Below are 12,763 nucleotides of genomic sequence, written 5' to 3'. Positions count from 1 at the left end.
TTACCAACACTATACTACGTCCACGATGGGTGCACTTGCCCATATGTGTGTTTAGTGTTAGTAAATATCGTGTTTTATAAATTTAAAACTTGGCTAAAAGTGTAAAAAGGGCTTAAAAATATATCAAAAATATATACACACTGACACGCATCAAGTTTTTGGCGCCGTTGCCGGGGACACAAGGATTTTAAGAAAGTTAGGAATCAACGGCCTAATCATCTTTTTATTTTTCTTTAATTTTTAGGATTTTTTTTTTAGATTTTTCAGCTTCTGCAGAGCTCAGCACGGGGCCGTGCCTGGTCGGACACGGGCCGTGTTCAGCAACATAACTGGCAGTTTTTGTTTTTCAAGTTAACAGAAGGCTGACCACGGGGCCGTGTCGGTGCAACACGGGGCCGTGTCTAACTTCCAGTAACTGGGATCTGAAAAACAACCACTGTAACTCCGACCACGGGGCCGTGTTCGCTGGACACGGGGCCGTGGTGAACCTTCTGACCAACGTTCTTTTCTGTTTTTATTGCAGGACTTGGAACCCGACACCAACCTCACGTAGTGTATGAGCTCCAGTTCCAATAAAGACATAAAGGAACCATTAGAAGAACCCGAACGCTTTCTCAGAAAAAGGTTAAAAGCCAAAAATCAAGAGAAAGTTTCGGGTGACCCACCCCCAATGGCGGACCAACGTACCCTCATGGATTACTTACGGCCCACCGTAGGTAATCTCGGCGCCGCTATCAATGCCCCGAATGTAGAAGCTAATAACTTCGAACTTCGACCGCACTTGATACAAATGCTCCAAAACTCCGCAACCTTTCACGGGCTCGCGGACGAGGATCCCCATCTACATATAACTAATTTCTTAGAAATATGTGATACGTTTCGGATCAATGGAGCATCAAACGACGCCATCCGCCTTCGTATGTTTCCATTCTCACTAAAAGACCGAGCGAAAGCTTGGCTCAACACCCTCCCAGCTGGATCGGTAAACACCTGGGATGAACTAGCCCAAAAATTTCTATATAAGTATTTCCCTCCTTCTAAAACTGCTAAATTAATGGCTGAAATTAACACATACTCACAAGAGGACGGGGAATCCTTATATGAAACTTGGGAAAGGTTCAAGGAGCTACTACGCAAGTGTCCCCATCACGGTCTCGCGATATGGCAACAAGTATCCACTTTCTACAATGGATTGTTGCCACATACTAGACAGACACTTGATTCTAGCTCCGGGGGACTTTTAGGTAATCGACGCCCACACGAAATATATAATCAGATTGAGGAAATTGCTCAAACCAATTTTCAGTGGCACACCCCCCGGGGAAATAAAACTATTGCCCCGGGCGCCCATAAGGTAGACGAAAACACCTCTTTACAAGCCCAAATCGAGGCCCTTTCTTCAAAAATAAAAAAATTAGAAATGACAAAAACAGTCTCGGTCATGGCTTGTGAGGGGTGTGGTGGGTCACATGAAAATTGGAGTTGCATGAAAGAAACGGACGATCAACAAGAAATGGTAAACTATATTGATAATAGACCTAGGCCGTCGGGTCCTCCAACAGGGACCTACAACCAAGGATGGCGAAACCACCCAAACCTTGGTTGGAGGGAGCCCGGCAATAGTAGTAACCAACAACCACAACGAACAAACTTTCAGCAATCAAGAAATGAGTCACAAAATTTCACTCAACAACAAAGTGGGAGAGAAAGGCTCGAAGATACTATATCTCGCCTCGTCTCTGACACTGACAAGAAAAATTCGGAAAGATTCCTACAATTAGAATCAAACTTTAGGAATCAACAAGCTAGCATTCAAAATATAGAAAAACAAATAAATCAACTAGCTCAAAATTTTTCCGAAAGACCACAAGGCGCGTTACCTAGCAATACCGAAACCAACCCGAAGGCACAAGTTCACCTCATCACGCTACGAAACCGAACCGTAGGGCCTGCAGAAGTACCTCCAACCGCGGAAGAATCAACGCCAACACATCTGCAGGAGAAGGACCCTCCCCCATCAACAGAGCCTACCAAGGCTCCTCGAGTTCCGTACCCCGGTAGGTTAATTCGTCAAAAAACCAACGAGCAATTCGCAAAGTTCGAAAGTTTGCTAAAACAATTGCATGTCAATATTCCTTTTATCGAAGTCCTAACCCAAATGCCCAAATACTCTAAATTTATGAGGGACTTCCTAACACATAAAAAGAAAATTGAGAATTTGCAATTAGTTAATTTAGGCGAAGAATGCTCTGCCCTCGTACTCAATAAACTACCCCAAAAGAAGATCGATCCCGGAAGCTTCACGATTCCGTGCTCAATAGGGGAGTCTCCCGTTCGCAATGCCTTGGCCGACTTAGGGGCAAGCATTAACCTCATGCCCTCTTCAATGTTTAAAAGGCTTGGCTTGGGAACCACAAGCCCCACAAAAATAAGCATACAACTCGCGGATCGATCGGTCAAGTTCCCGCAAGGTGTCATCGAGAATGTCTTGGTAAGGGTAAGCAGGTTTGTTTATCCTGTTGACTTCGTCATACTCGATATGGAGGAAGACAACGAGGTCCCCCTTATTCTAGGGAGGCCTTTCCTTGCCACCGCACAAGCAGTAGTGGACATGAATGAAGGGACACTAACGTTGAGGTATGGGGACGATGAGGTAAAATTCGGAGTTGGGAAAAGAATAGAGGATGACGACCCGGTCCACTACATGAAGGTTATCGACTCAAGCTTGGATGCCGCTCTCCGACGGTGTAACTTGGGAGGCAAGGCACCCCAATCAAATGACGTGTGACCGGGAATTGGGTCTAGCCAAGGACCCTTATAAACGTGGCGCACCACGGAGGCATTCCGCGGACCTATCCTTAGTTTAAGTTTAATCTTTTAGTTTTTGCAGAATAAAACACGCTCATGGTGGTAATGGATGAAAAAGGGAACGAGAAAAAAATGGAACCATGCAGAAGAACAGAACAAACCGACAAAAATCTCCATAACAGAAGGCTCCACACGGGCCGTGCCCAACCAACACGGCCCCGTGCTGAGCCCCCTGCAGGAAATCACCCAGTTCAGGTAACTGGACACGGGCCGTGTTCAGCGAACACGCCCCCGTGTCCAGGCTTCTGTTTCAATTCTATAATTTTTGTTACTGGCACTTGACCACGGGGCCGTGCCCGGTCAACACGGGGCCGTGTCCAGAGCGCCAGTAACACAAATCTTTGTTTTTTAAACACACTTTTATCAACCAAAAACTCTATTTTTGGACACATTGAGGACAATGTGTAATTTAAGTGTGGGGGGGATGCTAAAACCTTGGAATTTTGCAAAATCCTAAAACAAGCCTTACACAAAACTCTATTGGAACCGCTAAACACCCCAAATTTTTTTTTCAAAAACTTTTTCATTTTTTTATTTATTTACTTGTCTTAGTTTAAGTTGGGAATAACAAGTTATAAAAAGGTTATATTTTTACAAACTTACAACCGATAGCGTCGTGATAAAAAGAACTAACATAAGAAAATTATGAAACGGTATAACAAGTCTAGCTAAAATTCGATTATATATGCTTGTTCACATTAAAAACCCATTCCCACAAAAAGTGAGTTTTGAGCCTATATTGAGCATAAAAATACACATACTTAGATTAAATGCTCATTTTTCGTTTCTTGTGTGAATAGCCGCTCGGTCTTTACAAATCTAGAACTTGCCACGACGATACATTCCCGGTCCTTACCAACTTAAACCCAAGTAAGTAAATGACGGAGGCATTAGGACTAACTATTTTTTCTTTCAAAACCATTATTTTTCATTTTTTTTACCTACCCAAAATCCCCCTAGAAAACCCCTTTGAGCCTAAACCTTTCATTTCATTACCCCCAAAACAATTTTCCACCCACCAAAAACCTTTTTCATTTTTTCACCTTTATTTTAGTGACAAACTCGGTTTTTCATAAACATACCTTTACGTGATCAAAAAAAAAAAAAAAAAAAAAAAAAAAAAAAAGTTGAAGTCAAAAACAAACATAAGCTACAAAAAGCTTGTTTGGAGAAATACTTCAAAAATAAATATCACCAAAAATAAGGTATTTTACGAAAACCGACACTTGTTACGATTTTCGCCCTTTTTACTAACCACTAACCAACCACCCACCTTTAAACCCAAGCCTTCACCTCAAAAGACCTCTTGATATTTACAAAGGTAAAAGTTAAAAAGGAGGAGGATTGATCGCTTGGCAAGCATATGGAAAATGTAAATCCGTGCCGCTCTCGAGCGATTCACTTAAATATACACCTTCGGCCGAGTGATTGAGTGATCTCCCGTGAGGTATGTGAACTTGTATATAAATGGAATTTTAATAAGGCATGCTATGCCAAATTAAGTAGTTTATCTTATGTAAAGTTCAAAATAAACCATGACGAATAAGATTGTAAATAAAATAAAAATAGAACCTATACAAACCTTGGATTCCCGACACTCTAGGACAAGTTAAAAAAAAAAAAAAAAAAAAAAACTTCTCTTCTACCTATTCCATTTGGGAGTGTAAGCCACATTAAAAGAGTTTTGCTTGAGGACAAGCAAAAGTTCAAGTGTGGGGGTATTTGATGTGTGTAAAATGCAACATATAAAACACATCATTTAAGGCATAAAACTAACCCTTTTTAAGTACTAATGTTGGAAAAAGAGTGTTTTTGTCTTCCTTTTGTATTTTCAGGATGAAATGAGCTCAAAATCACAAAAGAAGCAAAAAGACCACTAATTCTACCATAAATACAAGAAAAGGGACAAAAAGTAAACTGCCCGGACCCTCAACGGCACCTCCCAAGACAAAGAGAAGAAAACAGAGCCTGAACACGCCCCGTGTCCAGTGAACACGGGGGCGTGCCCAGGAAGCAGCAGAAAAGACAAACCAGTAGAAGCTTCCATTGCTCACCACGGGGCCGTGCCCAGCGGACACGGGGGCGTGTTGAAAGTACAGCAGGCGCATTAATTGTAATTCGCAATTACAATTAATGAAGAGAGAGAATGTCAGACGGGCACGGGGCCGTGTTCAGCGAACACGGGGCCGTGTCCAGCGTTCTGTTCAGCCTATAAATAGAGGAGCTTGGCTTCATTCTCTCTCATCCCTTGGCACACCACCTCTCTCACACTTCATCCACCACCCACCACCACCATAACACCATCATCCACCACCATCATCCATTGTCCATCATAGAGTGTGTGAGTCGTCTCGGGATCCAAGATTGATCGTAAGAGTTCTTGACAATCAAGGCCATGTTTGCCTAAGTCTCTTACATCACTTGGTGAAGACAAGTGTTTAGTATAATACTTTTTATTTTTAATCTTTTGCACTTTTTATTTGGTTTTGTATTAATGACTTTAATAACTAGTTACTTATGTTGAAGGTGATCTTTCCTTATCGTTTGTCCGTGGTGTCTTGGCGTTATTTTACTGTCTATATAAAATAAAAGATTTTCACCATTCATATCTCCACGGTCTATATGGAGGTATGTTGGCTACCTGGTCGGGGGTTAAGGGAACGGTTTGGTAAAGGTCTTGCCCTTGTTCAGCGTTTAGAGGTCCTGCTTGGGACCTGGGTCAAATTTAGTAGGATCTCCTTCAATGCCCATAGGTATTGGATGGCGGGGATCCAAACTCTTTGACCCCCTCATAAGCTAACTACTATTAATACTATAACCCGGCTATTTAGGACTGTATCCCTGCTGACTCAGACTACTTAGCCGAGGGTAACGTCACCGCCAAAAGCGGGGCCTACCATAATTTGCATTAATAACTTAATTCATTATCTTTCAATAATCCAACCCTTTAGGATTGTATCCTTGCTGACTCAAACTACTGGGTTGAGGGTAACGTCACCTCCGAAAAAGGGGCCTACTACAATAACTAAGATAATCTCTTAAACAAGTGCAAAAGTGCGAAAATAATCAAAGGTTATACTAATACACGTGTCGGATCCAAGTGATTCATCTTGTCTATCTGTTTTTATTTTATTTTATTTTTCAGCATTTAGTTAGTTTTTATTTTTCTTAGTTTAAAACATTTTTCTAACTTTTTGATTTGATTAGACGTTGAGGATAAACCGGTATTAAAAGCTCTTGTGTCCTTGGACGACCTCGGTATCTTACCAACACTATACTACGTCCACGATGGGTGCACTTGCCCATATGTGTGTTTAGTGTTAGTAAATATCGTGTTTTATAAATTTAAAACTTGGCTAAAAGTGTAAAAAGGGCTTAAAAATATATCAAAAATATATACACACTGACACGCATCAGTATCGGTACGAGTATTTGTTTTTATTGTTTTTCAGTTGATGTAAAAAACGTGTCGATTGGCAGGAATTCCTATGCCGAGTGTCGGTATCGTACTATCGTACTGGTATGAATGTATCATAATGAAGCAGACCAATAATAACCAAAGGCCCGCAACGAAGCACGTTAGAATCCCATAGTTGTCATTATTATTATTATTATTATTATTATTATTATTATTATTATTATTATTATTATTATTATTATTATTATTATTATTATTATTATTATTATTATTATTATTATATTGTTGTTGTTGTTGTATCATTATTATTATTATTATACATATCAATTGAAAGTGTTCATGAATAGTGTTTCAATGTCTTATTTTAAAGTGTTGATTTATTTTTTAATTCTATTTTCAAGTATGAATTTATTGTTAAATACTATTTTTTTCAATAATTTAGTTTAATTTTTTTTTAATAACTTGAGTTTGTTAGTTTAGAAAAAAATGCACAATAATATTTTTTTTAACATTGCAGTATAAGTTTTATTGTAAATGGATGTTTGAGGTGTACCAAATTGAACCAAAAGCGACAATGAATGGTAATTATTATTTCGAAGTATTTATTTATTTTTAATTATTATTTATCATTTATTTTGATTTTTTTTCTAATAATCTGTGTTTATTTTTTTCCAATATTGTGAAAAAGTTTTTTTTTTTTTTTTTTTTTTTTGAAATAGATAATGTGCCACTAACGTACCAAAACGTATCGAATCGATTGAACAACATCTGTATCGATACCTCTATTAATTTTTTATTGTTTTTTACTTTTGATAAACTGGCACCATATTGTTATTATACCATAACAAACCAAACGAACAACATTGGTACCGGTTTATACAACTTTGTCTACAACGATATATGAATAATGATATAAATACTGTGATGATCTAAATCAATCAATATCGTTTGAAAATTGGTCTCGTTACCCGTGTTCATTTTTGTTGTTTTCAGTTGATTGATTTCTATACGAAGTACATGTATCATACTAGTATTGTAACGAACCAAACCGATACCAATCCAATGCTGGCGATAATGTACCATTGCAACATACGGTCAAATCAACTAGTTATTATACATATTATACATATTATTTTGAAGTAGTGATGAATAGTAAAACCAAACTTTTAATATTATATTTATTTTGATTTTTCTAATTTGTTTTTTATTGAAAATAGATATCGTGTCGCTGTTATACCAAATCGAACCGAAACCGACAATAATATTTGAAATAGATACCGTGACGCTGTCATACCATATCGAACCGAAACTGACAATGATATTTAAAATGGATACCGTGACGCTATCGTACCAAATCGAACCGAAACTGATAATGATATTCAATTTGTTTTTTTTTCTATTGTAAACTATACAAGCACCGATAAAAATATAAAAAAAAAACACATTTTTTGTATCATAAACTATATGAGTATTGATATGGGACTTATCGAATTAATTTCAACCGAATAACGTTGGTACCAATATCGTTAGTATCTGAACCAATATTTTTTTATCGTTTTCGATTTATATTTTTCTATTGTAAACTGTAAACTATACGAGTGCCAATAAAAATATGGAAAAAGATAGTTTTTCATCGTAAACTATTCAAGGGTTGATACATGACTAACCAACCGATTTCAACCGAACAACATTGTTACAAATATCGGTATATCGGAACCGGTATTATTTTCTATGGTTTTTATTGATATAAAGCACGTATTCTTTTAGGCATATTACGATTTTGTTTTTTTCGTTTTTTTTTCAGGGCTATAACGAGTGTCAGTACCAGAACGAACCGAACGAATACAACTGAGTTCCCGCCGTGTAGTGTGGGGAAAAACCACTAGTATATATAATTGGAAATGCTCCATGAATAGTAGTTTCTTTTTTATAATACTATATAGTTTTTTAATATAATTATTATTTAAGTATTATATTAGATTATTATTATATTTATTTTTAACTTCACACATATTTTCATATTTACTTTTAACCTTAATTTTAATTTAATTTATTGATTTTCAACTTTTCATATTATAGCTACCTTCTGAACAATATCGGTAGTATCGTATAACTTCAGCTTACATTGTTATATAAAATGACGTCGATTACCATTTCCATTTTTTATTAATATAACATAACATTTTATAAAAATCTCAATATACCGTCATCATGTGCTTATTAGGGCTGTAATCGAACCGAACCAATACGAACAAGGCCATGTTCGTGTTCAAACATTAAGGAAATTATCATGTTCGCGAACTGTTCACGAACGCATACCGAACATAAGTTTATGTTCATGTTCACCCAGTTCATGGACAGCCAGGAAATAAGTTTATCGTGATCCTTCTTTTCACCATTTGACATAAGAACTTGCTTGGTTAACTCATTGGTTTTTTTTAAGTTCATGGTGTTACTCCTATTCCACTTAACTGCGATAGCCAAGCTGCTATTCATATAGCCAAAAAAAAGTTTTACATGAACGTACTAAGCACATTTATTTTGGATTGTCAATTTGTGCGCGAGAAGCTTCAAGATGGTTTATTTTACTGTCTCATACTCACACTTTGAATCAACTAGCGGCTTTGTTTACCAAAATTCTTGCTGGTAATCTACACATGGTTTTGCCAATGATCTCTAGATCAAGTGGTGGAGAGCTTGCATTTCTCTTGTGAGATGCAGGTTCGACTCCCACTTGGTGCAGAGTGAGGCACTGGTGGGCAATGATAGGAGACCCAGGGAAACCTGGGTTGGATCCTTGAGCCAAACGGGTTTTACCGGTAATTTCACTGTCGTGCCTATGAGCGGATGGGTTACTGGGTTTTCCCCGGAATTGGTGGTGGACTCGGGTTACTCTCGGAGTACTCCGTTTGTCCAGTGGGTGCCCCGAGAGTACTCGGGGTTGAGTTTGTTGGCTGTTCAAAAAAAAATCTACACATGGATTTAATTTCCAGGTTAGGGTTGAATACACTCTAACTTGACGGGCTGTGTTATTTATGATGTTTTTGATTCAAACAAAAGTCAAACTTTCGTGTTGACTTTCCTTTATCTAGTATAGCTTTCTGTTTCTTTGTTATGTATTTAAATTAAATGTATCATTATTTCAAGTTATAAATGAGAATCAGAAAATTCTCCTACTTTATCTCTCGTTTTACAAATAATAACACTAAAATAGATAACATTTCAGCCTGGATTGTATTTTATTTGAATTCTTGATGCAGAATAATATATCAAACACTTGCATACAATCACACCCTTTATCTAGTACTATAAATTTTTAGTATAATAAATACACATCCAATATTTCATAAACCTCTTCGACCAATTGATTATTCATCACCACCACCACAAGCAATCCATATGGAAAGAACCATTATTAACACAACTAACGTAGAACTCAAATCATTTATTTAGATACGGTCTTTCTAGTCAATGTGGACCCAAACACCGGTTCCAGGAACTCCAAGATAATTCACAAACAGAATATAGTACCCCGGAGGAGCAAAGTTTCCAGAGGGTGGCGCCAAGGCGGTGATCACGTTATCAACAACCTCTGTCAACGTAGGAACAATCATCCTTTGGTTTTGTGAGAAACCATGAGTGGTGAAAGGTGGGTACAACATAGTTACCTTAATCTCACCCAACTCCAAAAATTCTTGCGACTGGATACTAGCTGCAATCTTGAATGGTTTTCCATACTTCAACACCTTATCCGTACCTTGTTCATCGATTATGGGTCTTTGTTTGTCGAGCTTAGGGTCTAAGTAATGAGGGGAGAACTTTTCGACTCGTAGTTCTGTTGGAAACTCGACGTTGAATGTGTAGAACTGATGTGGGTTGCTACCCGCAACCAAAACCTTTGTGTCGGGTAACAATGCGGATGAGGAATGATACATTCTCGATATGTTGGTTGGATTCATTTCTGTAAACCTTTGACCAATGGGCTTAAATGGTTGATATAGTAGAGGTGTTAAGTTGGGATCTTTAGCATTCTCCCAACCAGAAGTACCCTTTTGGGCACCATTAAGCATAATAAGATCTCCTGTTGGCAGGTGTAGAAGATACCCCATGGTTCTTGGAGATGGCATGTCTTGTTCATCCTCCCATTGTGCACCTTTTTCCATGGGATGTATTCTATGACAATCTTTTAGCGCGGGCAAGAACTGTTGTACCTTTACACGCTTTGCATCGACCAGTTCAAATGCATCGGGGCTGTTACCGCCACAAATGACAACCTCTACATTAAGGGCTTGGGTGTTATCTGTGGACATCTTTAATGGGAGGATCGCAGAACTGCCAGAAGGAGGGTAGTTTCTAGATCCTCCTGGGCACACAGGGTGTTGTTGAATGATTTGTCCTGATGTTGGGTTTAATGTGACGGCTCGATCATTAGCGAAAATGAACACGTTTCCGTCTGTAAGGAGGAAAAGGAATGGGTAGAGGTTGTTCTCAATGTATTTGTCTGGTCCCTCTCCCTTTGAGGGTGTGCATGTATCGTTAAGGAAAGGTAGGTCGATTTTATTCGGCTTGAACTCAAGCGATGGTGGCACAATCTCGTAGCTGAAAGCATTTCGACCTCCGACAACTATCGCACTCCCATCTTGTAACACCAGGTTGGATGAATACCTGTGGATGATTCAATAGAATACACATGTATTTGAGAGAGCTAAAATAAAACTAGGACGAGTTCTAGCCTGATCGAGCCATCTGAAAAAGCGTGGCCCGGTTCAGGTTCCTCTACAAATGTTCATCTATTACTTATATTCAAAAACAAAAAAAAAAAAAAAAAGAAAAAAGATATGAGCCTGACGTCATTAAAAGCCTAGTCTCGTACGTCCATTAGAAACTTTATTTTGTTTAAGTCTTATTCTATAGGTTTTAATGTAATAGAATCATGTCATTTCGTTATATTAAATTTCAATTTTAATTGATATGATTTATTATTCTTATTACTTCTCTACAAGCGAAAAAGATGAATTGTTCTAATGTCTCGGACATTTTATAAAAAGTTTGACATTGAATTTAAAACAGTGTGTTTTGTCCAATTTAAAACAGGAACCTTATTAAAATCTGTAATTATTGCTTTGAATCCGAGATCTAAACTGAGTGTAGTAAAATACTAATCGAGTTGGTAGGTTGTAATACTGGTGGTACGTTGCGAGGCCAGTTAGCCGATTTACTTAGGCCATGACTAGTTAATTAACGAGTAAAATATAATAACTAGAAAATCTAATTATTTTCATGTTGTGATTACCGTAGTATCAAAATTACAACCCATATGTACTGGTTGTGCATGGATACACATATATGATGGCATGATGTACACATAATAATGAATTGAATAAAAACAAGTTTGAGCCTTGATTATCCACTATATACTTACCAACATTAATAGTTTATTTCGATAATTTTTTTGTTAAGTTTCTTAGGGTCTTAAGAGAAATGTTAGGTCTATAGATAACCTAAAACATTTGAAAAAGAAACACCAAGAGCATAATTGTTATTTCTATAACGGGTTACTTTTTCACATACCATCGGACGTCGCCAAGAGCATCTCTTACTTCGATGAAGTCTGGTTTTGGGTCATCCAAAGGCATCATTCTAACCGCTTTAACACCATTGTAGGTACCACCCGTTGAAATCATGTTACCGTTAGGCCACAAGTTTCCTGACGAACACCATGTTTCACCCCACACCTGCCATAATCGTCATGCACATATAAACTCACTAATTAACCAAATGTCCATTCATGGTTAAATTAAATAGAAACATACCTCAACCGTTCTACTTTGTGAGGTTTTCCAGTCATAAGCGAGAGCGTGAGCCCAGCAATCTGGCTGGTTGTCGTATGGATTAATCGGACAGTTTCCCTCAGGTTCCAATTTTCGGGCTGATGGACCAAGTGATGTGGCATCATACCATATAACCTGATCGTTAGGCATCAACTGTAGATGCATGGCACACACGCCAACATCTAAGTTATCAATGACCCATGCACCCTTGTAATCAGTCTCAACCTGTGGCTTTGAATAATCATCTCCTCCATCAAGAAGCTTGTTATGGACAGAATTACCACAACCAACACTCACAGCGGCAACACAACCGCAATGGTCCCGGCTGGTAAACACCGAAAATGCCAAAAGTTGAAGGAGGAGCATGCAGGTTTTTAATAGTGAAGCCATTGGAGCAAGTTTGATGTTTAGACCACCATCAGACATATAGCTTTCTAATAAGGGAAAATGTTAAACAAGGTTACCAAACAATAGTTGTAGGGCATTAGTAGACCGGATATACAAAATTATGTTTTGTCATCTACAGAATCTTCATCCGAAAACGCACTGTTTGATGAAACAACCTGCTATGTCTAATTAGTTTATTCCCTACTTCAAGAAAATACACAGTAACGCATATCCTTAACTCTTCTTGGTTAAGTTTGTA

The 12,763-nt window shown here is 38.0% G+C and overlaps 1 protein-coding gene across 1 annotated transcript; it reads right to left on the bottom strand.

The window, feature by feature from the left end:
* Nucleotides 1–9,750: 9,750 nt before the first annotated feature.
* On the bottom strand, nucleotides 9,751–12,507 carry LOC118488327 (putative aldehyde oxidase Art an 7). Its single transcript, XM_035985716.1, has 3 exons — nucleotides 12,100–12,507; nucleotides 11,858–12,021; nucleotides 9,751–10,951 (listed from the first exon to the last, which is right to left on the bottom strand). Exons 1-3 carry the CDS (start codon nucleotides 12,505–12,507, stop codon nucleotides 9,751–9,753), a joined length of 1,773 nt encoding a protein of 590 aa, XP_035841609.1.
* Nucleotides 12,508–12,763: the final 256 nt, after the last annotated feature.

This window comes from Helianthus annuus, chromosome 16 (genome assembly GCF_002127325.2).
Source record: "Helianthus annuus cultivar XRQ/B chromosome 16, HanXRQr2.0-SUNRISE, whole genome shotgun sequence".
Taxonomy (NCBI): Eukaryota; Viridiplantae; Streptophyta; class Magnoliopsida; order Asterales; family Asteraceae; genus Helianthus; species Helianthus annuus.
The sequence above is the reverse complement of the archived record's forward strand: the minus strand, read 5'-3'. Positions and strand labels throughout refer to the sequence as shown.